The sequence below is a fragment of the Aotus nancymaae genome, unplaced genomic scaffold, assembly GCF_030222135.1.
Source record: "Aotus nancymaae isolate 86718 unplaced genomic scaffold, 86718_ANA_hifiasm-v0.15.2.pri h1tg000039l, whole genome shotgun sequence".
Lineage (NCBI taxonomy): Eukaryota > Metazoa > Chordata > Mammalia > Primates > Aotidae > Aotus > Aotus nancymaae.
In genome coordinates, this window is record NW_026988453.1 from 4,453,290 (window position 1) to 4,480,360 (window position 27,071).

A 27,071-nucleotide genomic window follows, 5' to 3' on the forward strand; every position below is an offset into this window, starting at 1 on the left:
TCTGTTGCTGCTCTCAATGATCTTGTTTTATTTAGTCCTCATAACAAGTCCACGAGGTAGGTTTATTATCCCCATGTCACAGGCTCACCGAGACCAGGCTCTTGAACCGAGTTCTTTGGCATCAAATATCAAGTCTTAATCATGTATTGGTGATCTTTTAAAAAACATATTTGTACAGGACTTTATAGCTTATAAAGCGCTCTTACCCACTTTAGCCCGTTTGTTCTCCAAACAGCACCCCTGAGGAAGTGGAGAGGATGAGGTGACGGCATTTACAGCTCATGGCTGAGTGACCTGTCCTGAGACTTGTTCTAAGTGTGGTCAGAGGACCTCCAGCATCCACATCACCTGGAAGCTTGCGGGAAACGCAAAGCCTCAGGCCCCGCCCCAGACCTGCTGAATCAGAATGTGCATTTTAACAAGGTTCCTAGTGATTCAGTGTGCATTAAGATTTGAGAAGTACTGACTGAGAGCGTCTACTCCAACCCCTCATTTTACAAGCAAGGAAACTGAAACCAGAGAGGGCAAGTGGCTTGTCCAAAGCCACGCAGCATAACTCTGCATTGGTAGCCAACCCGTGCCCATAACTCTGCTTTGTCTCAGCTAGAGTGAGTACCAAGGACTCCTAGTGCAGCGCTTTTTCTGCCTCAATGCCCACCTTCTGCCCCACCAATCCGCTCCTCCCCATCAGGCGGGGCAGGCTATCTGAGCCCCATTCTGACCATTTCTAAGAAGACACCACAAATCCTGAGAACTTTCTGAAAAAAAAAATAACAACTAAGCTTCCTGTTGAAGCCTGCTGGCCCTGACCATCAAGGGAGCTAGATGGACCTTCAGAATTAAGCTCTGGGTCAGTAGCACTGATTAATAACTTGACCAGAGCCCTGTTCTGGTGCTCTTCCTGTGTAGAACCTCAGTTTACCCTTCTGTAAAGGGAGTAACAGGGGGCCTCCCAAGGCTCATAAAACTGCCCGAGCTCTCAGAATGAAAGGCCCCATGGAAAGACAAAGTCCTATTATGTTTTCTTGTTGTGTTTAATTGTGGCTGTGTTGCCTTTGACTGCCTCGAGACATCCCATTAAGTGGAGAAGTATGAAGATGACGCCTGCCAGGGCTGAGAGGCTGGCAGTTATTAGGGGCTGGCCCCCCCAACTTCCTGGCAGAGGCGTAACTGGCTTCGTAAATTCCTCCTGGAGGAACGGTGACGTAGCCCATGGCTGCTTCACTTTTCCCAGGGCCGTTGGGGCATCATTCTTTTCTTGGTGTGGAGTGAAACCAGACGTAAAGGCGGGTGCTGAAGCAGGCAGGGCAAAGGAGCGAGAGATTGGCCATCCGGCGCTGGGCAGGAGCCAGTTAGTCCTCACACGGACCATTGCTAAGGGGCGATGTCACTCTGGTACTGCCCACCAAGCCATTCACGAATCTCACACGCCCACCAGGCCACATGCTGAGAGGGTTTGCTGAGAGACTGACAGCTCATGCCATGTGACTGGGAGTTTCAGGGTTAATGTCCTATTAATTTCCTAGGACTACTGCAGAAATTAGCACTAACTTGTTGTCTTAATAAAACAGAAATGTGTTTGCTCGCAGTTCTGGAGGCCAGTAGTCCAAAATCAAGGTATCGTCCTGGTCAGGTTCTTCTGGAGGTTCTGGGCATTCCTTGGCTGTGGCAGCATAACTCTGTAAGACGTGGCCTTCTCTGTGTCTCCAGTCTCCCTCAGCCTTTCTACTGGAGGGACTCCTGCCATTGGATTGAGGACCTGCCCTAAACCCAGGATAATCTCAACTCAAGATCCTTCCCTTAACGACATCTGCAAAGACCCTTTTCCCAGTACGGTCACGGTCACAGGTTTTAGGGGTTAGGACATGGACATACCTTTTTTGGTGGGGTGCCATTCATGAGAATAAAGTGTCCCCTGAAGACTGCATGTCACAGCAGCTCGCTCCAGCCCAGAAATATCTTGCAGCACGTATGGTGTGGCATGGAGGAAAAGCAGTGGGCTCGGAGCCATAGGTAGCACCTTTGAGGCCCAGCTCTGCCACTAAACAGTGGTGACTTTGGACAAGCCACACACCCTGTCTGAGCCTCAGTCCCCTAATCTTTATAATGGGATGATAACAGGATGACCACAATTCTCAAGGGATAGATGGGCAGATCCCAGGCGATAAAGGGCTGGAAACCACTTGGTAGACTGTAAGGAACTAGATAGATTTGAAACATTATCATGGTCCTGTGTGCAAAAAGGCGAAAGTAGAGGCAAAATCATCAAAACCGCAAGGAACCCTCAAAGTCCTGACTGTTTTTGGGAGTCAGCATATGATTTCCCTTTGCAGCAGTAAAAACAAAACTATTTTCCATGGACTACAAACTCACCTTCCCGGTTTCAGTGGTCTCCAGTATTCAAAGCCTCCTAGAAGGCCCCCAACTTCTGTCTCAACTGTCACATTGCCCACTCTCCCCAACACCTGGTCCCTGTTACCCCCAGCCTGAGTTCTGGAGCTGAGGCAGGCCTATTTGGCCTAAGCTGGGGGTTGGGGTCACGAGAAGAACACTGAGCTGATGAGTTGACCCCTCTTACCAATCCAATCCCAGTGATCCCTCCTTGACTAATCAGCTTCTAAGACAGTGGAGCTGGAGACAGAACCATGCATGATACTGGTCACCCAGTGTCTCTCTTGGGCAAAAGGGACTCTCAGAGCAAGCCAGTCCAGGGCTAGGAATGGCCAACACGAAGCATCATCACAAGGCCCCTCTGGAAGGCAGGAGAGGGGCTCTCCCCAGCTCTCCCAGGCTCTGCCCAGGCTGCTGTGCCCCCTACCCTGCTCCTTTGGCAGCTGTGGTGAACCATGGAGCGCTGAGGCTGGAGACGGCTGGGAGGTCAGAGTGTCATGAAAGCTCCCAATTCCTCGAGGGCTTTTTGTCAAAATTGGTCCAGGCCCAGCTCCAACCCCAGCAGGGCCTAAAGTCAAGGCCTGCTGGATGGTGTCCAGTAGGATAATATGGCCTAGAAAGAGCAGAGGGGACGGGGAGGGGAAAGGTGCCGAGAGCGGCATCTGGTCCCAGGAATGTCGTAACAGAATACGTAAGTGGACCGTGGATCGGCTGTACAGACATTTGTTGAGCCATTCTGATATTCAGAGCACTATGGCGGATCTGCTGGTGAAACCAAGAACCCACAGTGCACCTCAGCACTTCCCATGGTGCACAAAGTGGCAAAGGAGGTACAAGTCCCTCTGAGAGCTCGAGGAGGGAGGGGTCACCCCCAGCTGGGACATCGGGAGGGTTGTGGGGGAGGTGAGAGCATTTGAGTTGGGCTTCAAAGGGCAGAGCCATGATGGGATTCAAAGGGTCAGCGATGAAGTCCCAGCTGTGTCTGGCAGAGAGAGCCGCAAGTGACCCATCGTGGCTCCAGACTCAAGCCCCGTCAGAGGGAGACTCCCACCCTTTGGGAGTAGCCTGAAGCCCAGGGCTTCACTGAATACAGATGGGGCAGGTGCCGGCCCGTTGCTTGTTATTAGTGATCCTAATAAGGAGGCACCTGGCCGAGGCTTTCCACAGGAGGCCCTGGCCGTAGCAATGGGGCAATGCAGGTGGGAGGCTCTGCCACTCAGCAGGTTCCTGGCCTGGCCCGAGGTGCTGGAGCATCTTGGCTCCCCATCAGTGGCCGTCGTGGCCTGGCAGCCTGCCTGCCCAGCAGCTCACAGCAGAAACCCTGGCTAGGGTGCCAGCTGCCCTGGGTGTGGCTGCCCTGTCTGCAGGCAAGGGCAGGTGACTCATGAAATTATCATCGAGGCTGTGCAGGGCTGGGGTTGGGGCTGGGCTGGTGACTGTGAGACCGAGAGAAAGAGTGAGCACAGGAGCCTGCTCGGCGCTCCGCCACACACCCCACACTGATGCCAGCTCTGTGGCTCCCACGGCCTTTCCCTGTGCTGCTGCTCCACCTCCCAAATACCAGTGATGCCTCCAGCACAGGGCAGCAGGAGCAGCTCCTGCAGGAACCATCTCTGGGATGCCTCTCCAGCCTCGGCTTCCCTTTTAAGGCTCAAGCTTGTCACCAAGCCCCCTCCCCCATCCACCTGCCAAGGAAGGAGGAGGGAACCCGGGCCCCCACGTGGGGGAAGTAGGACCCAGATACCCAGGGCTTCGCAAGACCACGTCACCATGCCTCCCTGTATTCAGCTGCCTCTTCTGACAAATGCAGGGGCTCAAAGGGCTGGGCTCTGAGGCCCCTTCCACCTCTGCACTTCTGAAGTCTCCAAAGGCAATAATGGCAGAGCCACAGCTGCAGACAAAAATGCTGGATGGGGAGAGGATGAGAGGGGGGGACGCTAGCAGAGAGGCTGTGAGCGGACCCCGGAGTGGGGTATGGCCCCGCTCCCAGGGCAAGGAGGAATGCTTGAAGGCCCTGAGACTAGGAAGGAAGGGCATGAGCTGGGAATTTGGCCCTGGAAAATATGTCAAAAGGAGAGAGTGTGGGAGAGAGGGCAGTTAGATAGCAGGCCAGGCGGTGCCGCTAGTGGAAGGAAGAATTTCTGCATCTTTATTAGAAACCTACAGTATATCAAACACTGTTAGGCATTTTATGTATAATACACATTGATGGTAGTAAGACCCCTGTGAGGTAGATGTTACTAATCTAATGTTATGGTTGAGGAAACTGAGGTACGGAGAAGCTAGATGGCCTGTTCCAGGTCACCCAGCTAGCAGTGGCAAAGTTAGGGTGCACAGCTTGGCCTATTGACTCCAAAGCCCCTGTTCTTCTTCTTATTATTATTATTTTGAGCTGAAGTCTTGCTCTGTCGCCATGTTGGAGTGCAGTGGTGAGATCTAGGCTCACTGAAACCTCCGCCTTCCAGGTTCAAGTGATTCTCCTGCCTCAGCCTCCAGAGTAGCTGGGATTACAGGCATGTGCCACCACGCCCAGCTAATTTTTGTACTTTTTTTTTTAAGTACAGACAGGGCTTCACCATACTGGCCAGAATGGTCTCAATCTCCCCATCTCATGATCTGCCCTCCTCAGCCTCCCAAAGTGCTGCAATTATAGGCGTGAGCCACTGCACCTGGCCCAAAACCCCTGTTCTTATTTTCCCAGTCTGTCCCACTAGACACACTTTGGAGTCTATGTGAAATGGCTTTTGGTCCCAGAGAGAGCTGGGGGCTAAGCAGGATCCTGAGGTTGTGGTCCAGGCCTGGGGCCCTCGTCCTTCCAGGAGAGCCACAAAACAGCACTGCTGGCCAGGGGAAAAGGGTGGGTAAAGAGGCAGGGCCCTGGCATGCCAGCGTCGGGAGACAGAACGAGAATTTGGGTTGGCAGAGGGGCAGGACCCAGGACAAATCTAATGCTGACAGCAGCCAGTCAGCATGGGGCTGGGTCCCTGCTGTTATTCATCGCCTCCACCCCACCCACCCCACCCAGAGAGACCAGAAGGGCAGCTCTGAGAGCGTTCTGGCGTGTGGAGGAGCCCTCGGTGCACACCCTGGCCTCGCCCCTTAGCTGGCCTAGCCCAGCACGCCTTAGACTCATCCAAACCCTCCTTTCTGGGCCTCTGTAACCAGCCCTTTCACTGTCTCTCTCCTCCCACTACCAGCACGTCCCCCTCAGCTCCTTCCAGAGCAGAGCTGGGTTGGTGTGAATAGGCACAGGCCAGCCTTCTCGCCCCCACCCTCATGAATTGGAGATTTATGGTCACATGCCCTGATCCTCTAATTGGGGTGCTTGCCAGAGGGCTAGGGGAGTGGCCCCTACTGTTCCCACCCCTGCCCCAGTAGCCCCCATTTCCCTGTCCATGGTTGGGAGCCTCTCTGTGCACTGTCTGCACTTTCCAGGCATAATGGCTTGCAGTCTGGTACCTGCAGTGGCATATATCACACCAGGAGTCAGGCTGGGAGTCTAGTCCATTCTTGCCCTGGTACCCTGAGGGTGGTGAGGGTCTGGGATTCTGGAAGGAGTCATCACAGGGTTTCTATGAGGCATTGTTTGTACAGATCCTTGTGAAGATTACTTCCTGGATTGATTTTTTCTGAGATGCCCAGGACAGGGCAGTGGGTTGGATGAATTCTGGCATCCCGATGTAAATTTTCCTTGAGAAGTGAGAAGGGCAGGTCTTCTGTGCTCTGTGGAAGCCCAGTGGGATGAGCAGGGGCTGTATGTGTGTTCCTGAGGGCATCCCTACTGGCAGGAGATGAGGACAGTGGTCTTAATGGAAACTGGCCTTATGAAAGGCAAAAGCTTGGCCAGGATGCCGGGAGCTCAAACCACTCCAGAGACCTGGGAAAGGTCTGGGACATGGCCTTGCTCCAGAGCAAGATGGCGGCTTCAGTTTAACAAAGACATTTATTGAGCACCTGATGAGTACCTGTGTGAACAGGGAGGAAACAGAAATGAATAGCACACATCCCCTCCCCCAGCCTGCTCCAGGCCTCATGGACATGTGAGTATGACAAAGTGGCCAAGGGCTATAACACAGTAGGCACCAGGCACAAAGGGCCCCAGGACAGGGTCTTGAATTCGGTTTGGAGATTCTTCCACGGGGACAGATAGGATTGACGAGTGGCATCGAGGCAGGAGGTAGGAGGGGATTGTCACCCGCTTGCTTAAGACTTTTCAGTGGCCCATCATTGCTCTTAGAATAAAATTCAACCCCCAGACAGAAGTTTCTAAGCTCCAGCATGATCCTGCACTGGCCAATATAGTGGCCACTACTGGCATGTGGCTATCAAGCCCTTAAAATGGGGCTGGTATGTTTAAGGAACTGAATGTTTCCTTTATACAATTTGAACTGATTTAAATGGCTGGCACAGACAGGGAACATTTTAATGATCAAAGAAAGCTTTAGGGGATAGCACTGCCCACATGCCCATTTCATGCCCACCTGCCCAGTCTCCCTGGTCTATCTGGAAGACGTGCCAGGTTCATGGCTTGTACACTCATCATTCCCACTGCCCAGAGCCCCTTCCCCCACCTCTGAGATGGGCAGCTGCCTCTCATCCTTCAAGTCTCAGCCTAACTCTGCCCTCCATAGCTAGAGCTGTCCCTCTCTGCAGCCTCTAGGCTGTTCATTGTTTCTTTCGTAGCATTTAACATAATTTGCAATCATTTACAAATTGACTCTTTGTCTACCTTTTTAGAACATAGGCCCCATGAGAAACCTACAGTATATCAAACACTGTTAGGCATTTTATGTATAATACCCATTGATGGTAGTAAGGCCCCTGTGAGGTAGATGTTACTAATCTAATGTTATGGTTGAGGAAACTGAGGTACGGAGAAGCTAGATGGCCTGTTCCAGGTCACCCAGCTAGCAGTGGCAAAGTTAGGGTGCACAGCTTGGCCTATTGACTCCAAAGCCCCTGTTCTTCTTCTTATTATTATTATTTTGAGCTGGAGTCTTGCTCTGTCGCCATGTTGGAGTTGGTCTTTTTCATCATTGTATCCCCAGGGTTGACATAGGGTCTAGCCCCTTCAGGCACTCAATACATATTTACGTAACTGACCAACAGTGTTCTGCACAGAGGCAACAGCAAATATGCAGAGGTAAGGGGCAGTGGCTGCATGAGGTGGGTGCCAGGATGAAAACGAAATAACACAGGAGAGAAGACAGAAGCGATTTAGAGACTGGGGCGGGGGCAGTGTGAGTTCATCAGGGAAGGGCATAAGATTTCTGAGTTGAGCAGCCATTGAGGAGCCTGCTAACCGGCCAAAGGATCTCATCCAGAAAAGTCTTCACAACAGGGAGCCCTTCACAACAGCGGCCCCCTGGCCGCTGTCCAGGAATATCAGTTGCAGAGGGACTGGGAGGAGTAAGGTGGGGCCACCTGGCAAGCCCAGGGATCCAGAAAGAAAGCCTACCTCTCCCACATCCCTGAGGGGTTTGCATCAGGGAGGGGTTCAGCTAGAGCAGGTCCCCTCACCTGTGGGCTGGAAACTGAGCAAGAAGATTCAGCCCAGACACTCTTAGAAGCAGCAGGAGCCCCAGAGACCTCCTCTCAGCCTTCCTTGGGCCAGCCCCCATCCCTGGCCCAGCCTTCCTTATTCTCCCCTGTAGAAAGTAAGCTCTAGGAAAGGCACGGTGGCTCATGCCTGTAATTCCAGCACTCTGGGAGGCCGAGGTGGGTGGATCACCTGAGATCAAGAGTTTGAGACCAGTCTGACCAACGTGGTGAAACTCTGTCTCTACTAAAAATACAAAATTTAGCTGGGCATGGTGGTGTGCACCGGTAATCCCAGCTACTCGGGAGGCTGAGGCAGGAGAATTACTTGAACCCAGGGGGCAGAGGTTGCAGTGAGCTGAGATTGCACCACTGCACAGAGCGAGAGTGACAGAGAGAGACACTGTCTCAAAAAAAAAAAAAAAAAAAACAGTAAACTCTATAAGGGCAGGAATTTTGCCTTCCTCACCATTGTATCTTAGTACCTGGGACAGGGTCTGTTGCATAGCAGAGGCTCAGCCAATACTTGTTGAATAAATGAACTCATATTTTACTTTTTAATGAACACAGAGATGACAGGATATGAAGTCTGGGAGCCTGAATGTTGAAAGTGAAATCTGGGTCACACTTAATGCTTTAGGGCAGGCAGCAAAGAGAATTAGAAGCCCATTGGTACTCATTCCTTTGAGGATGAAAATATACTCATTTCAGAATCAAGTCAAAATTAACTTCTTTCAGGAAGGTTCCCCTGACTACCCCCAATACCTTCCAAGTTGAAATTAACCTATATCCATTAGAATTTTACCATCTAGATATATGTTCTGACAGTCACCTGAAAGCATGCCATTTCAGAGCTCAGACCGTGCGACTGTGCCTCCTTCACTTCTTTTCTTCACTTCAGGAGTGTTACCTCCTTGCTGGTTGATTTCTGAGACAGGCCTCATATAGGGTGGGGCTCAGGCAGGCAGAAGAGAGAAAGAGGTGATGGAAATGACACTGGCCTGCTGGCTCAAAACCATACATACACCTGAGCCCCAAACCAATCCTCCCAGCCTGAGTACACCTCCCTCACCGTGGCCCAGAGTATGTAACCTGACTGCCCTTTCCTCTCCTCCTCTGTCCGAAGAACCTGATTCAAGATGTCCTGCTCTGCAAATTCCCACAGTTGACCTCAGAATTATAGAGTGTTAGGCTAGCGTGGACTTTGGGGGCCACCAAGTTTACCCCTCTCTTTGCAGATTGGTGTGAGGGACAGAGGAAGGCACTTATCTAACATGAAGCCAGTTAGCGACATAACTAGATCGGGACCCCAGCTGGCCTGACTTTCATGCCCTGTGATGGGAATGGATGCTGTTAAAAGACCCATCCAGAAAAGGATCTGCTTGTCACAGGGAAATCTCGAGGAGGCAGCCTGGCACTGCCACTGAGTGTCCAGCTCTGGATCGCAGTTGCCTCGTCTCTGCCCATTACCAGCTGGGTGGCCTCATGGAGCCTCAGTTTCCTCATCTGAAAAAGAAGGGTGATGGTGCCCATCTCATAGAGTCAAAGTAAGGAATCAAATGACGTGGTTCATGTACAGGGCTCAGAACCATGCCTGGTTGGTAGGCATGGTGTGTGTAGGAGCATAGTAAATATGGGCTATTGCTACCAATATGTCAAAATAATGTCAATATTAACATAGTAGAGAAGTAGCTAGAAAAACTGAACTTCATACCTGGAAATGATTTTAAAGATAATCAATTCAGCTTCCATGGACTTGCCTTTTATAGGCAGATGAGCTACTCTAACCCCTCCTTCAGGGCCCTTCTATATCCTAGAATAGGAAAATTATCATTATTTAAAGACGTAATTAACATTTATTGTGGCTGGTGTATTAGGTTTTAGACAGGCCAAATGTGTGATACAATGGAATTGTATTTTTATATGCTGCTGTGTATACTTTATAGTACATTGGGGCCCTTATATAATCGGTGTGCACTGTACTTTAATGCCCATTTTATAGGACTTTTATAAGGGAAGCTGGATGATGTGGTGGAACGAGCACTGTGCCAGGAGTCACAGGGCCTGGTTAGGATGCAGGCTTTGCCACATATTAACTGTGGCATTCCAAGCAAGCTGCCTCCTCTCCTCATCAGTGAAATGCAGTGCTTGGCTGGATGGAGTCCAGGGCTCTGGAAGCAGAATCTCACAATATTAAGTGATTACAGAGGTTTACAGGTGTTTTGTACACATCTATGAAGTGTTTTTGGTCACATCTCTGGCTCACTTGAGGCTGTTCCTAGGAATACAGTCCTCAATAATAAAACTGTTTCTATTGGAGACTGTAATCTGCTTTCCAGTAATCTGCTCTGCAAATTGCTACTAGAAATACGTTCCTTGGGAAAGTTGGGACTCCCCGCGTGTAACACCCACATCTCAGGAAGTGCATGAGTGGCCTTCATGTGGTCCCCAAGACAGTCATTCAGTCTTCTGGATCCTTCCTCGACATAAAATTCCCTAAAAGCAAACTAAAAGTGAAGCATGTGAGCTGTGAGCAGCAGCTACAAATGGCAGCAAGAGTGACAGCTGTGATAGGGTCACACAGCTGGTGGAGGCCCCAAAACTAAGAAGCTGACCAGACTACACAATCACACAGTTCAGTAATGGATGTCCAGAACAAGAAACCCAGGGCATCAAGAAGTACAGGAAGTACGTTCAGTATTGTTTGCTTTAGGAGGCAAGACAGAAAGTGATGCCTTTTAGAAAGATTTCCATCAAAGTAAATACTTTACAAAACACTCGGCTCCTGTTACACACCGATTTCACTGATGTGGGCTCCCTGCATGGCAGCAGAGCATGCTACATGAATGAAGTTTCACTGCTCATGTGTTCCCAGGGGTGTGAGTGTGTACAGGAGAATGCACATAGTGGTCCCAGAATAGTAATAAATCCCCAGTGAACTTTTAGGGCAAAGCAGCTTTTCGGTGTTTCAGTGAGGATCTGGTTAGGATCCAAGTTCGACTTAATTTACATTAAATTAGTTAGCCCTTGTGTATTCACCTATTTAAAAATGTTTGTTATTGAGTGCCTAGTTTTATGCCAGGCGTTGTTTTAGAAGCTCTGTGTGGAGTTTCAGAGAGGATTTGCTGTTCACGTGGTGTTTTACCGGGGTATACTCATGAACAAGAAATAACCACCAGTTTTACCAAGGCACACCTACCGTGTGCTCTGTTATCTAAAGTCTGCTCCTTGATGTGGCCTTCCTGCCTCTGCCTCTCTTTCTTCAGAGGAAGCTGCTTTAGAGTCGCCTGGGTAGCCCCCATAAGATGGAGCACTCCTTTGGGGCAAGACCTATGGTTCTGCCACCAGCCCGGGAGCCTCCACCGACAAGGCTGGTCTCTGCCATGACCTCAATACAGAGGGAGATGGACGCCTGGCTCTCCTGGGCAGCCTGGTCAAGAAACACTCCTTTTTTCCTAGAGAGAGTTCTCTCTCTGTTCCTGAGCTGAGCACAGGCTTTCTCAATGAGCCAGCAGAACAGGACAGAGGGGCGTCTCCCTGGGGCCTCCAGGCCTGCGACGTTTCTGGCTCATGGGGAGGGGGAAGGGAGAGAAAGAAAAAGCGAGCAGAAAGGCGCCCAGTGTCCCACGTGGGGGCCTCACAGCCTTGCCCCCAAGAGCGCTGGCTCACAGCGGCAGTGCCCTGCAGCCCCGCGCCTGAGCGGCAGCGGCGCACGGCCGGGTGGAGTGGGTGGTGCAGGGCAGGGGTGGTATATCCTGTCTGACGGAGGGCGGGCCTCGCCAGTGCCAGAGAGGGACGAGCCAGGGTGGAGGCGCCAGGAGCAGCTGCCGGGAGCCCTCACGCGGACCACTCACTCTATGGCCATAGGGAGCCGCTGAGCGCGAGAAGAGCACGCTCCCGCCCGCCCGCCCTCCGCACCGCACCTCGCCGCGCTCGCCGCTCTCCCCGGCCCCGGCCCGCGCCTCCGCCTCCCGCCACCCGCCACCATGAACCCCTCGCCGCTCAAGACCGCCTTAGCGTACGAATGCTTCCAGGACCAGGACCACTCCACGCTGGCTTTGCCGTCGGACCAAAAAATGAAAACGGGCACGTCTGGCCGGCAGCGCGTGCAGGAGCAGGTGATGATGACCGTCAGGCGGCAGAAGTCCAAGTCTTCCCAGTCGTCCACCCTGAGCCACTCCAATCGAGGTAAAGGCCCGGCCCCTTTTCCCGAGCGCCCTGGCCCAGCGGCGGGGACCGAGGCGGTGCCGGGAGGCGAGGGGCTGCCGGCCCCAGGCAGGGTCTACGCGCCGAGTGCGAGCGCGAGCAGCCGAGCTCCCAGCCGGTTCCGCGACCCGAGACCGGCTCGACGGCTCCACGAGCTCGATGGCGCTCCAGTGGGCCACAATGGGTGGGTGGTTCACCGGGACTCGGCCAGGAGCGTCTCCCAGCGTGCTGGAAGCCTGAGGATCCCCGCGAGCGGTTCTCGTGTTCCTGAGCCCTGCCTGGGTCTAGATGGCTTTCTCTTTCCCACGCCGCTCTGCGGATCGGCGCCGCATCCTGGCCCGCCCCGGCTGTCCTGGGGGCCATGGCCCCGCGCTCGCAAACGGTTGTGGGTCACCCTGCACCCTTCCTGGGCTTGGTCTCCCGGCCTCCAGCTGACGGCCGATGCCCGGCGCCCAGGCCAAGGGGAACCCCAGTCCCTGTGGGGCCGTGCGTGCGTGTGTGCGCGCGAGAGCGGGGTGAGAGTCGCTGAGACTGGAGTGCAGCTCAGGAGAGGCGCTGCGGGACAGGGAAGTGGCACAGGGAGCAGGACGAGGCCCTGGAACTTCAGGGCACTTAATCGGGAGCCTCCCGGAAGAGGCTAGCCTAGCTGGAAGGCCGCCCCATGGCCAGTGGTTCCACTGACGACAGGGAAGGGGGTTAGGGATGCCTTCTTTCCCCAATAGCCAAGGCAGAAATCCTCTTCCCCACTGGATTCTTCCTACCCTACCCAGCTTCGGTAGAAGCAAGTGTCTCATGGGGAAAGCAGGGAATGAGCGTGGCAGGTTGGAAATCCCCCTAGGCCCCAGGGAGACCTCCAGCCGAGCCCTCGCGGGCACTTTTCCATGCTGGATTCCGGGCCTGGCACCCCCTCCTCTAGCCTCTTGAGAGGCCAGATCCCATGATGGGGCAGCCTGGGAGAAACGTGGCAGCACCCAGGAAACTCAAGGAGGAAGGAGCAGTACCGGACAGGGGAGAGCTTACAGACCAAATAAGCGCTTTCATACAAAGGATGCCCGGCAATAATTCCACACAAGTGAGCAACGCTTCCACTTGTTTATTTATTTATTTTACTTTGCTAAGTTTAGCAAAATGCTAATAAAGACTCTACCCACTGCAAACCAATACATGTCAATCAAGACTTATTTATCAAGACAGGCCTTAGGAGAGTGAGGGCAGGGGATAAAATGGTGGAAGGGGACAAAAGAAACCGACCCTGCCCATTCTCCCACCACGCACACACGCACACGCACACGCACACCCCTCACACTCTCCACCTCTGGCCTCAGCCCCCATTCCTGAGTGGCCCCGTGTAGAGCCGAGGGAGGGAAAATGGCGGGCAGAGGATTTCCTGGGCCTCAGACCTAAAGGCCTTTGCTGCTCTGTGTGCTCTTTGCCTTTGACCGGGCTCCGGGCTCCTCTCCTCACATTTCCACTCAAGGTCATCCCGCCTCCAGAGCACTTGCCTCCTTCCCTTTTATTTGGTGCCTTGGTAGCTGCCTCCTAGCCTCTTTCGAAGTAGGTTTGGAAGAACAAAATGCCCCATTTCTGGCTACAGCCCAGGGCACAGCTCAAGCCAACCTGCTCTCCTCTCTGCGTAAGACTTGACTGTCCCCTTCTGACTCCTACTCCATCCCAGCCTGAGCTCTTGGCTCACAGCTCCAGAAAACTCAAGCCGGCCCTGGGTGCCCCAAGGACCCCTTCTTCTTCCCACCTATGGGGATATGGACTGAGTGTCTGTCGGCATGAAGTGCGCTTTCTGGGTTTGGTCTTCCTGGGTAATTTCTGTCTGATAAGGTCGACTTTGTTCCCTCTTTGTTTTTCCTCTGAAGGTCCCCCAGGGGTCTTCAGACAGGGAGGGTTGATGCTGATGGCTACCTCTCCAGAAACTCCAAGGACTGGCCTCGAGGGCCTGTCCCTCTACCCTCAGCCTCAGGAGGTCCCTGAAGGAGGCTGGTTTCCCCAGAGACATCCTCACTGGAAGAGGCGGTTTGGGCACTTGGAGCTGGTGTTTCTGGTTTGTCAGGCTTAGTTTTCATCAGATTTCTCTGTCCTCTCCATCAGAAACGCCCAAGCGTCCCCCATTTGCTCTGCGGCCACCTCTACTCACTCTGCTCCCTCTTTCTCATGCTGGTTTACATGTCAGGAGTCTGCCTGGGTTCCTGGAATGGAATGAGCTGGGGGACGTGGAAGGACCATGCCCCAGGCCACTTCCCTCGCCCCCGGACAGATTCAAATTCTCCTTTAGTCTCTTCTAAGAGCAGAGAGTTGGTTCGCCTAGGGTCTTCTTGAGCCCCTTGAATCCTGTCCGAAGTTCCCCTAGTTAAGAAGGGTTGGCCACACCCCACAGGTTGCCTGGAAGAGTAGCCAATGCTCCTTGTACCCCAGGAAGGACAGTCAGGACCAGCCATCCTTGGTCCTGGTGATAGAACTGGCTTCTTCTTAGTTTCTCTCCCCTAGGGCTCTTTTCTCTCTTGTCACTGAGGGAGTTTTGAGCCTCTGAGGGCTGGAAGAAGGGCCCCTGGAGTCTGGCACCAAATGCCTGTCTGCACTCATGACCTCCCTGAAACGCAGCAGATCCGACAGGCACCTCTCTCTGGTCATGAAGCCCCCGGGCAGGAAGAAGGTGGCCACTCTGGCCTGGAGGCCTTGGAGAAGGAGGCTGCTCTGAACCTGCCTTCCCATCTTGAACTGGTTCTGAAGTATTGCTCCCCTGTGTTTTCAGGCTGTCCCCGTGTGCGTCAGGGTGTCTGGCATACTTTTCTTCCCAGACTATGTGGGCGGCAAGGGGAAACTGAGGGGGATGTCACCACCCAACAAAAGATCTTTGCTAGGGAAGCGACCTCCCTGAGGATGGGGAAGGAAGCACTTATCCACCTTCCGGATCTTTGTAACTTCTCTGGAATCTCCTCCTAAAGCTTAACCTGCATCTCGTTTGCCCTGACCCAAATGCTCCCCCTGCACCCACTGTGAACACAGATCATACGCAGCTCAGAGAAAGGAGCTTCCTTTCACCTGTCACGTCGCCTTCCAGGGAAGTCCTAACAATACCAGCACCATTCCTGCTCTGTCCCACTGCCTGCTTAGACATCTGTCATTTTTTATATCGGCCCTCGGCCGGAAGTTCTCTCTCTGCCTTCTTCACAGAAGTACTGTTTCCCATCGACAATTGCTAATCCCCTATTTCTGTCTAATCGGAGATAGGGGCTGGGGGCGATGTTGGGCCAGGGGAGATGCCTGCTCCCTTTCTGTGGCTCCTGTGTCTATTCACCGCCCCTTCAGGGAGGGGGGACATACTTGCGCCAGCTCCGCAGACCGCACAGTGAAAGAGCTCGTCTCGGGAGCCCCCACTTTGATGGCCTTTTGCATTTGTGTTTGACTCGGTCTCAGCATGAGCTTCTGCCCGAGTGAATGCTCTGCTCATTATAGTCTCTTGAAAGTCGTTATTTTCTGACCACAGACATCACTTCTGGGGTTGTTTTCTTGAGCCCGAAGCTGAGATTGGAGATGGTAATGGCTGTGTGTGCTTTAGCGTGTTCCATTGGCAAAACATACTAATTAAACTTCAAATGAACCAATTCTTGTTTCTTTACAATGTACCTTGGCTTGAAGTTGGGGTTTTAGCCAGAATTTCCGTTGGCCTGTTCCAACACATGCAAAAATGCTGGCTATTCTCGGGTGTTTCGCAGCAAATGCTGTTTCTATGGCTCCTGCTCCTTTACTAAGTTTATTGGCAGAGATTTTTTTAAAAATACAAATTCCTCCCCCAACCCCATACCAACCTAGGTATCAATGTGCCAGTTGTTTGAGGGTTAGGTATTGGGAAGTGCTTCTGCTACAGGGCGTGACCCTTAGAAGTTGTATAATGTTTGAACAAAATAAAATGGAGGAATGTAAGATATCTTCATGTGAAGCTCCTTCTAGGCACACACTGTGCACATATGTATAAACACGTACATCACACATGCACATGCATACACAAAGCACCCACACACCCACATGTATGCACACATGAACACACATGTAACACACACGTGTTACATGTGTGCCCTTGCAGCTGTGCTGTGTCAGGAGCCCACCCTGGCATCTACCGCTGCCTGGTGTGCCATCTTGGACAAGTCACTGCCTCTCTTTGGGTCTCTGCAGCTGTCAAGGTTGAATTAGATCATCTCCAAAGTGCTTTGCAATGCTAACACTCTTTGGAAACAGAGCGTATAACTCCCCAGCTCTGCACGCCATTTGCCCAGCCCTCAGCAGCTGTACTGCCAAAAAGCTCTTCCCCTCAAGGCATGCCGCTCATCGTGTCTCTCTTGTAAACATCCTAACATACTAAAAAAAAAATTTTCTCATCCACTGTTCTCAAACTTGGCTACGTATTGGAATCACCTGGAAATTTAAAACATGAACATCTGAGTCCCCACCCCACCCCGACCAAAGACTGACTTAGTGAGTATGAAGAATGCACGGGCATCAGGGCTTCAGAAACTTTCAGGTGATTCTGATGTGTAGCCAAGTTGGAGAACCACCGTTCTCGTCCCTTGTCCTTCACTCACATAGACCCAGCACGAGGGATCACTCCTATACAGTGACATACACCTGTGTCTCTCTGTCATACACACACACACGCACACACGCACACACACACATGCACACACCTAATGTAGTAGTTGCTGGTGAGAGCCTTTGACCTCCACCTTAACCCTTCAACCCTTGCCCACTCTAACCCACCACCCTGCCCCCTACACCTACCCTATACCCCAGGACGCTCCCACGCCCTGCCCAGTCCTCAGGCTTGGTGGCGGCCATGAACAGATCTGCAGAAGAGCAGCAGGACTGTGCGGAGCCGGGCCTGAACGCGTCCCAGCAGAGCCTGAGGGAGTCACATGGGCTGGAGAGGGGAAGAGAGAACACGGGCCGTAGCAGCCCAGCTTGTTTCAGCATTTCTGGTCAGTATGTATGCCCAGGAAAAGGTCGAGAGCCACACCAAAGTGCCCGGTGAAGCTGCGCTGAACTCCTTGCCCTCCTCAGCTCCTGGAAGCTGCAGAGTTGGGGAGGCATGTCCACAGTTCTCCCAGCAGCCTGGCAGAGAGGGCAGGAGGCTGGCCGGCCACTGATCTCCCTCCAGGAGCCAGAACCATCCCGCAGACACAGCCCACTTGTGCCCGCTCCAAACACCTCTGAGGATTTTGTCTCAGAAGTAGCTTCCTGACAGCTCTTGTTATCTCATTTAAATTCCTGTTGCTGTGGGCCTAGCCGTTCTGGGCACTGTGGGTGAGAGATTTCAGAGGGTGAAGTAAAGGCATTTTCAAGACTAAAAGAAAATGAACTTTGTTTCTCAAGCTTTTCATGCTGAAGGACGGGTGGACTTTATCAAATGTAGAAGAAGCTAGAAGAAGCATTGCCCTTGTGGAAGACAGAGTCAGCAAGAATCTGTTGTGAGCAGCTCGCCCTGTGACAGGGAAGAAGGATTTGAGGGGAGGGAGAGTAGAGAAAGTGGGTTTCCTGGTGACCTCTGTCTGCAGGACAGCCTCTTGGTCAGGAAGGCTGGTGTTCTCTATGTAGAACCCGAGGCTGTTATTGGGGTGTGGAGTGTGGATCTGCTGAAGGTGAAGATTCCTTGCTTCAGGGAGCTCCCATCTCAGTTGGGGAGACCCAGGCCCTACCTTCTGGGAGGAGTGCATGCACGCAGGCATACACACACACGCGCATGCACACACACACACACACACACACAGTACAGAAGCCATACTCCAAGGAACTCACAAGCCAGTGCAGAGTCAGCCGCTGGATTGAGTGCTGATGTGGTTATGCTGGTGGGTTTGGGATGCTCAGAGCTGGATGGGGTCATCTTTAGGAGAAGCTGATTTTTGTGCAAGGTTTTGAATGCAGGGGGAGGGCTTGAGAAGAAGAGAAAGAATGTTTCAGGTGCAGTAAGTGTGACCTATTTGAAAGCTTGGAGGTGGAAGAGGTTGAGTCATCCCTGCAAAGTCTCGCCTGCCCCTGCAGGAGAGAGATTTCCACCCATCCTAAAAAAGGAGCTGCCTCCATTTTCAAAGGTTTTGTAGGTGAGAGGGCTTGAGTTGCACGGATGACACAAGAGAGAACCAGCCGGTTGTTGTCTAAGGCACCAAAGACAAGCAGCGTGCTGGGACACCGGTCACCCGAGCGGTAGATTTTCTGAGATGGTCTTACACCCTAAAACACGGACTTAAAATTGGACAAGGCTGTGTGGACAGAGCAGTTTGTGTTGCTCTTGCTCCTTGACCTTGGAGTTCTGTGGGTGGGCAGATGCCTCCTGAGGATGACACACAAGTTGGGCACACAGCCAGTGTCACCGAGAAGCCACCATGTCCCTGCTCATGGTGCATGCACCCATCTAGGGAGAAGAGGGAAAGCAGACACTTAGCTGGAGGGTAGGAGTGATTCTGCGGGGTGAACGGGGGACTAGCCCCTCCGCCATCCCCCTGGAACCAAGAATCCTCCTCAAAGAGGTAGCCTTGAGTATTTGAGATCTGCAGCAGCCCCTCTCTTCCTGGTTTACCCCGACTCACCAGGGACCTCTTTGAGTGGGAGGAGAGCCTGATCCCATTCTGAGCCTCTAAGCACCGGGCATCAGAGCACGTTCACCACACGGGTTGGACAAAGGAGAAAAGGACGTTGACACAAAGGGCCAGCTCAGGCCAGTCAGGCCCAAACCCAGCGGGAGCAGTGCCCTGAGCTCAAGGCCCCAAGGAAGGAAGAGATATGGTTTGCACTTCAGAGAGTGTCTGAAGTACGTGGTGGTGGAGACTGGTATGGGCGTGAGATGGAGATGGGAGTCGGTATCATTTATCAGGAAAGGCTTCCTAGAAGTGTGCTCTAGAGACATCAGGGAGCAGGTGGAGGCATGAGCTAGCACCATCACACTCATGAGAAGCCCATGCTCTTGCTGTTGAACGTGACTTTTAGGGGGCATTGCTTTCCAGCCAGACACCCCAGGGTCAAGAGAGGGGAAATCACTTTAGCTGTGGGAGCAGTGCTCTACAGACAGAGTGCCGCTGCCCCCAGCACTCCTTGGTTATCTGGCACACCACAAGCTGTGATTTCAGGTGTGTGACGGCTCTGGACTCCTCCCCTCTCTCACCACCCCCGCCCCAAGTACTGCCACCTTCTGCCAGATTAGCAGTGCAGGCAGGTGTGATGTCAGCCTCATTCTCGCAGGAGCCAAGCAGACCCCAATTATAGATAGGTCTTAGGAGATGCCCTCAGGAACTGCCTGGAAGGGCCTGCAGGCCTTGGCCCAATGGCAAGTGACAGTCATCCCTGTCTTTACCCGAGTGCATGCTGGACATGGGGACTGGCTTTGGGAATTGTAGGGCATTCTGGCCTCTGCCTCCATGTGTCCACCACCGCCTCCACGGCAGAGAGGGCTCCACCTACACACAGGGAAGAGTGTATGAGGGGGAGGCAGGCAGGCGCAGGGCATGGCGGGAGGAGATGTTTCGTCTGATGACCTGGGGAGAGCAGTGTCATGTTGACAGGTTCTCTCTCAGAAGACAGGCAAGGAGGGCCTGGTGCAAGCCCCCTGGGGCTGCTTCACCTAGCAGGAGGCCTCCCTGGGGCTCCATAGAGCTCTGTCTGTCACCACCCCACATTTTCCATCCAGAAGCGGCTGGCTGACCCACACCTGCCCTGTGGTGAGAAATACCTGCTCACAGGGCCAGAGCCAAGTGAACTCCATCCTACCAAACCTTGGAAGAATGATCGAAGCGGGCTGGGTGGAAGGGAGGCAGATGAGACCTGGCCGTTGGCTGCCTAGGGTCCTGACTGTGAGTGTACCTGTCTGCAGCCCCCTTCCCTGGGAGCACTCGTCCTGAGTGAATGAGCCCACGAGATTGCCTTCAGCCTCTTCCTGATAAGGACAGTCTTGCCAGAGAAGCAGCCGCTGGAGAAAGGTGGAGGAAGAGCTGTGTGCACTTCACAGAGAGCTTGGAGGAAGCCAGAGGCTCAACGGGCCACACGGCAGAGTCCCAGCATGTCCCTCATAGGAGGATGGCTCTTCCGGAGTCAGGGCTGGGCCTGGGGTATAGGGGAGGCCCCTCAGAGGACCCTGAGGCAGGTGGCAAATGAGGCAGTGGTGTGGCCTTTGATGTCTGCTCTTCTTCCTCGTAAGCTGAGCTGTGCCACTGGAAAGGAGGAGTCGGCTCCTCTGAATGCAGTCAAGCATGTGTCACTGTCTCCACACCACCACGGGACACTGGAACTGTACAGGGCCTACGGGATGAAAGAGACCAAGCCCCTCTTTTGACAGAAGAGGACACTGAGGCTCAGAGAGAACAAGCAACTTGCTCAGGCGCCAGAACCAGGACCAATAGCAACACCGCTAGGCCTCAGGGCAAGCTGTGCCTGCCACAGCTCAAGACCCTTAATGTCCCTGATGGAGGGGTGCAGGGAAGCAGGCAGCTTGAGGGCTTCCACAGCCCTCTGCTGTGGGCTTTGGGTGGTTACCTGGCACTGGACAGGGGAGGTGGCACCAGGCGGGGATCCCTGCCTCATTCCAAAGCTGCCCCTCAGCTATTCCCTCTACTTCCAGCTCAGATGTTCCAACGCCCCCCCCCCTCACCCAGGCAATGGCCAGGGAGTCTGAGTGGGTGTGGCAGATGGGGAGGAGCTAACTTGGCCAGGTGAGATCACCCTCCAACCAGCTTTCTTCCTAGACAGGGTTTCTGATGGGGGAGTCTGACCATCGCTTTAGAGAAAAGAAGTGCATCTCCTTGTTAGGAGTTTCTCGCTGGATCCCACTCACCTCCACCCCTCAAGGCCATCACTGGACAAGAGAGTGGGGCAGGCCATGGAGCCATGGCTTGCTCCTCGTGGAGCTCCCGTGGAGCTGAGGGAATGCGACACAGGGCACAACAAGCCTTGGGCTATGGAGAGCAGGACACTATGTGTTTAGAGGCAGGAGAGATTGCCTTGGGCAGAGCTGGTCAGAGAGGACTTCCTGGAGTGGGTGAGGTCTTGAGCTTGGCTTTGAGAGATGGGCAAGATTAGAAGGTCGTCGTCGAGGAGGGAAGGCGGGTTCGGATCGAGGTGTGGGCAAAGGGGTGAGCCTGTCACCGCTGGCCGTGTTTCAAGGACAGCAGGACAGTGGACAGACCAGCTTGTGCAGAGTCAAAGCTGTCGCTTGGTCTCCCTGCTGGCCAGTGAAAGGGAGAGGAGGGGGTTGGCCCCAGTAGGAGCCCCAAATCCAGTTCTGTTTTCTGTGATACAAAGCCACTTTGCCGCTAATAACCCTAATGACACTCTGTCCTCCTGTGGAGCCTGTCATTTGTGGGTCTCCAAGCACTCCAAAAACATTAATTAATCCTCCCTGGGCCTTTGAGGTGGATCGCCGCTCCCCCTTCACCAGCTAGAGCATGTTGGAAGTGAAAGAAGGGGAGGAAGCGTGTCTGGTCACTGCTAGGGGCTGGGCTGAGATTTGAATCCAGAGTCCTGCCCCGAATCGGTCTCTAATCAGCCGCTGCTGCTGGACTGGGAATGTCGGGATCCTGCCTGTCTCCCCCGAGTGGGAATCTTATCCTTGTGGAACATGAAGTCATGATTCCCTGGGCTGGAATGGCCGTGCTCCAAGGCCCTCCAGACCAAGTCCTGATGTGTAGGTGTTAACCTACCCAAGCAGCAGGGGAACCATTGGGCTCCCAGGAGGGGGACGGATGAGAGTTTTAGAGCTGTCCCTGCAGGAGTCTGTGGTAGCCCTTCTCTTGGTCCTGGCTACAGAGGATGTGGAGATAGAGGGAGATGACATTCCCTACCTTCTCCAGGAGCTCAGACCTGGTCTCCTCCATGGGCGTAGTGGACCTGGATGCAGAAGTGATGAGCTGAGGAAGAGGGATGGATGAAGATTGTGGTCATCCCTGTCCTAATCCCCTTCCTTTCTCTAGGTTCCATGTATGATGGCTTGGCTGACAATTACAACTATGGGACCACCGGCAGGAGCAGCTACTACTCCAAGTTCCAGGCAGGGAATGGCTCATGGGGATATCCGGTAAGGAACTGCTTCCATCCTAAAAGACCCGGAGTGCTAGTGGGGACAGTTTGGGATTTATAATGGAGAAAACCTGCACCAGCTGCTAAAAAGAGTGATGCAGGCTTTGCTCCGTGAGCTGAGACTCGTCAACTCCGACTAGGTCTGCTGACTTGCCCATTGCTTTATAGGTGGCTCCCGTTTGGGCCGACTGGATATTTTTGAATGTCTCAAATGAGAACATTTTAGGAAAAGCATTTTTAAAAGGCATTCAAAAACAAGCCCACTTCCCAATGGGTCTGATTTAATCATGAATTTGGGAAATGTTTGGATTCTTGAGGTCTATTAATGGACCAGTATAGATGTTTCTAGGAAAATCCTGAAGGGTCGTCTCTCTTCATTCTGTGCTTATGGTCCAAGAGCCAGGAGAACACGTCGGCTGCCTTGACTCCTGCATATGACGCTGCATGCTAGAGTGGAGCCTGCTTGACAACCCAGATACATTGGGGTTCAAATTTTAACTGCCACTCACTGAGCATGTGGCTTTGGGCAAGTTACTTCAAAGTTTGGGCCTCAGTTTCTTCACATGGAAAGGGGATATAACAAAGGACTTTGTGGGGTTATTTTCAGGATTAAATGAACTAAGATAAATGAAAAAAATTTTCAATAATTCTTAAGATTATTTGTTAAATTAACATGGGTAGAGGTTGTTCTCGATCCTTTAATCCTGGCTCTGTCTGTGTCTTTCTAAGTGATCTCAATCCACTATACGTCATCTATTTACTGAACCAATATTTATTGAGCCCTAATTCTGTGCCAAGCACTGCAGTAGCTGCTCTGGATTCAACCATACCAGCCAGGCCAGGGATTTTGTGCTGCTCTAAAATCAGGGGTATTGGGCTAGATGGCACCCAAGCTATCTCCTAGCCTCCAAATTCTATGACATTCATTTACTTTTGCTGATTCAACATCAGCCTGATTATTCTTGGGAATTTTTTTTGTAAGGCCCTCAAGACATTGTCAGATGGGGATTAATGGCTGCTTTTCTGTGGAAATCTGGGGCTCTGTCTTGGTGGGGCCTTAGGAGTCAGCAGCATTTGCTTTAAGACACAGATGTCTCACAGGTGTCACCCCTGATTGTCAAAGGTCCTGGGTCCCGGGCAAAGGAGAGGGTGAGCAGTTGATGAGTTTGGTGTTCTTTTGACATTGGTGTGATTCTTTCCTTCCTGAGTTCTTTTTGGGGCTAATTTTGGAGTCTGTGTCTTTCTCATATATTACAGCATGGGGAGTAAAGGGAACGATTAACTATGTTTGTTGCAAATTTACTTCCCTGACTTTTTTCCTGGTTCTAGATGGCAAATGACACTCTTAGTGCAAAATAAACCCAGCTGACTGAACCCTGTAAGCTGAGAGGTCAAGCGTACATGTGAATAAAGGGCTTTGACACAAAGGGTGATGACCAAATTGAGAGAATGGGTTACGAATGCAGCATAAAGGGATTAGATGAAACCCAAGGAAGGCAGATCACTGTCCCAGCAGTCAGAATGGACAACTATGCTGACAGCACAGATGGTACATGTCTTTACTTACATGACGTTACCAGACCAGAGCTTAGGAGGCTTAGGTTCTAGTCCTAGTTCTGTCCCTCTCTGGCTCTCTGACTTCAGATAGTTTAATTTCTCTGGGCCTCAGTTTTCTCATCTGTAAAATGGGAATGATGATACTCGTGTGTCTACTTCACTCATGGGTTGATATCAGACGACATTCACTGTGAAATATTGTCAAATGGGTAGTGTAACCATGGAAATTTGTAACCAAGAGCTGTAAAGGAACTCTTTCCGGGAAGGTGTTTCTGGAAAAAAAAAAAATTCTTTTGGCCCATGTTGAACATTTTGCTTCTGGTTAATTAACTCAGTCCTCAGTTATCTCACTAGCTTTCAATGCTCCCAAACTGTCCCCACCCCTCCCTGTGCTCATTTTCTGACAACCACTGAAAATCTCTTTCCTCCTCCGCACCCTAAGACCCACCCTCCTTGCTCCTTCACTGTCGGGACTGCAGACGTGACTCACGCCAGGGAAGCTGCTGAGGCACGTCCCATCTCTTCTCAGTTCAGGAGAGGCTATGGGAACAGGGAAGAGCTGAGCATACATGAAGATTTGGCAGAGGGAGGAGGCCAAGTAGGGAGGAAGTGGAATAATTGATATTGGAGCCAGACATATAATCAGATGAAATCTGGGCAAAACCAAACGGGGTCCAGAAGTAGGGAGAAGGAGGCCAGGAGGAAAGGCAATAGAGATCTGTGGCATGAGATAATCCTATGCCTGTGGGATTTTCCCATGGATGGTACAACTGGCACAGGAAGATGCTATTCCTCTACTCTGGTGAAACCAATATGGCAGCAGAAGGCAGGGAGGGTGGGGAGGAGGGTGTAGTTTGTCTGCAGAAGCATCATCAGCATATTTTCAGGAGCTTCTGAGAGCTGATGAAGGATCATTTGCTACAGATACTTTATATTCACTCAGTCAGCCAACCTGTATTGAGCAATTGCTGGGGCACAGCAGTGAGTGAGGCGCCCTACAGAAACACAGTTGAAAAGAATCTGGTTCTGCCCTCAATGAACCTGTAGTCGAGTTAGAAGCACAGGTCAACAGCCAAATAGGATAAAGGTGTCAGTTTCTGTACTGGAGGATTACACCAATACTGCCATTGCTCAGAGTGTTTCTAGAGCCTCTAAAAATTTCAGAACTGTCTTCAGCATCGTTTCAGGAGCCAGACAAGAAAACCAGTCTCATTTCTTTATTGTCATGACCTGGGTTTGACCAGAAACCATATTACTCACTTGGAGCACCTCACTCCTCCGATCTGGCTCCAGTTCTAAATGTCAAACCATCCCAAAATAGCAAAGCTTTGTCACCCCTATACATATCTCATTTAGATATGCAAAAGATCCGTAAGCAATTCCAAAAAGAAGGTCTAAAATTGTTTAAAAAGCAGCGGTCGTACCTTCTAGTTTTACCTTATAGTCTATATCAATAATAGTCTTGTAATTTAAAAAAAGCATCATGCCATTTATAATCTATGATTATTCATATCGCAAATTGAATGTAGAGAGGCTTTCTTACAATAAAATAAAACATAAAACAAAGATAGTGTACACACAAAAAGCATCAAGGGGCTTAAGGAAAATAAAAGGCTGCTCCAAAGAAAGCCATCGGCCCGGTCCACATCCTGCTCTCTCCTGGCCATGCCAGCCTCCTCCTCTTTCAGACAGAAGGCTCTGCTGGAGGACAGCGTTCGAGCCCCCGAGTCCCACAGACCTCAGGGAGAGGAAGCACCTGGTGAGATGGAGCAAAGGATGGGGCAGGTTCTAGCCTCGCTGCCTGATTTCTCAGCTGCCTGCTCAGCAGCTATGCTGTTCTGGTTCTCAGCACCGGACCCGTGGAATATTAGAGCCCAACACTGTTTGCATTCTACAGTTGAGGAAATTCAGCCCCAGAGAGGAGAAATTGCTCCTTGAAGGCCACGCAGCTGGTTACTGGTGCAGCAGACTAGATCTCTGACCTCCTAACTGCTAACCTAACGGAGTTTGTTTTCATTACCCCAGACATTTGCACTTCTTGTGACGGCCATTCTGTGTGTTTCCACAATCTCTGTATGTGAACATTACATCTAAACACTAAACGCTAGAATCTAGGGATCTGCAAGTCACTCATGAGTTTGAATCCCTTCATTCTTCATTTCCTCCCTTCCCATGCCCCAGCCAGTCCTATTCTCCCCATGGGGAGTCAGCCTAGCTCAAAAGAGGCAGGAGAGCAGCTCTGTTTTCTCCTTCCTAGACTCAAGCTGGGTTCATTTGGCTATAAGCATTAATGGGTTTCAGGACAAGGTTACCAGATAAAATACAACAAAATACAATAGGACCTGCTTTAAGTTAGAAATTATTTGTTGTTTATGTAAAGTTCAAATATAACCTCATGCCCTGTCTATCTATGTGTTAAATCTGGCAACCCTCCATCGCAGTGTCTCCCCACTCGTTCCTGTAATAAAAACGACACTCCTTTACATGCTCCTCTCCTAGCCTAGGGACCCAGCAGAATTACTTCAGGCTGCAGCAGTTCTGGTGAGAAAAGGAGGATTTTTGTCCCCTCTTAGTTGTTCTTGTAATATGTCCCTTGAATATCTTCCTCTGGGTCAGCAGAGACCAGGATGCGGGGAATAGACAGCTGGAGCCACAGAAAGGCACAGCCCTTCTACTCCAAAGCTGAAAACAGGCCTTGCTCACCTGGGCTTGTTCTCAACGAAGCTGAGGCGTGTGGACGATCTTGACTTCCAGGGAACGGTTCTGGATTACGACAATCCTCTTCTCTATCAACTTCAGCTCCAAAGAGTTCACTTATTTTCAAATCAAGAAGTGCATTCTGAGCATTCAGTTCTTCTGGGAGTCCCACCAAGTAAAATGTTCTCAGGTGGTGGATCGCACTAAACCTCCCTGCTCAGGATCTAATCAGTGGAGAGGAAAACCATTCAGGCATCATCAGCGGGAGGTCTGGAACAAGGTGACTGTGGTGGCTGCCACACTGAATCACTCAGCCGTGCTCAGTGAAATCCAGCCTGGCGTGCCTAAGAGTGAGAATTCCCAGGAATATAACAAGGGGGAATTCCGTCTTTGTCTTGGCGTTGCCCTATTCATTGACCCCATTTCTCCACTTTAACCCCAGGACTTACTAGCAGATCTTTCTCTCAGCTTCTTCTCAGTTGTACTTGCCTAACTGATATGTCTGTATTTGATGATCCCATTGTGATAGAGTCTTGTGGCCCATGTGCTAGGGACCCTTACCCCAAGGAGAACTGATCTTGGCCACCCTAGACCTGAAGCAACGTGGACGAGCCTCTGTT

General features: G+C 51.8%; 1 protein-coding gene across 1 annotated transcript in view; it reads left to right on the forward strand.

Moving 5' to 3' along the window:
• Positions 1 to 11,710: 11,710 nt before the first annotated feature.
• Positions 11,711 to 27,071, forward strand: part of PKP1 (plakophilin 1) — a 50,077-nt gene continuing 34,716 nt past the window's right edge. The window contains exons 1-2 of the mRNA XM_012459525.2: positions 11,711 to 12,117; positions 22,092 to 22,195. Of these exons, the coding sequence (XP_012314948.1) occupies positions 11,916 to 12,117; positions 22,092 to 22,195 (306 nt within the window). The 5' untranslated portion in view covers positions 11,711 to 11,915. The remainder of the gene's footprint in view (positions 12,118 to 22,091; positions 22,196 to 27,071) is intronic.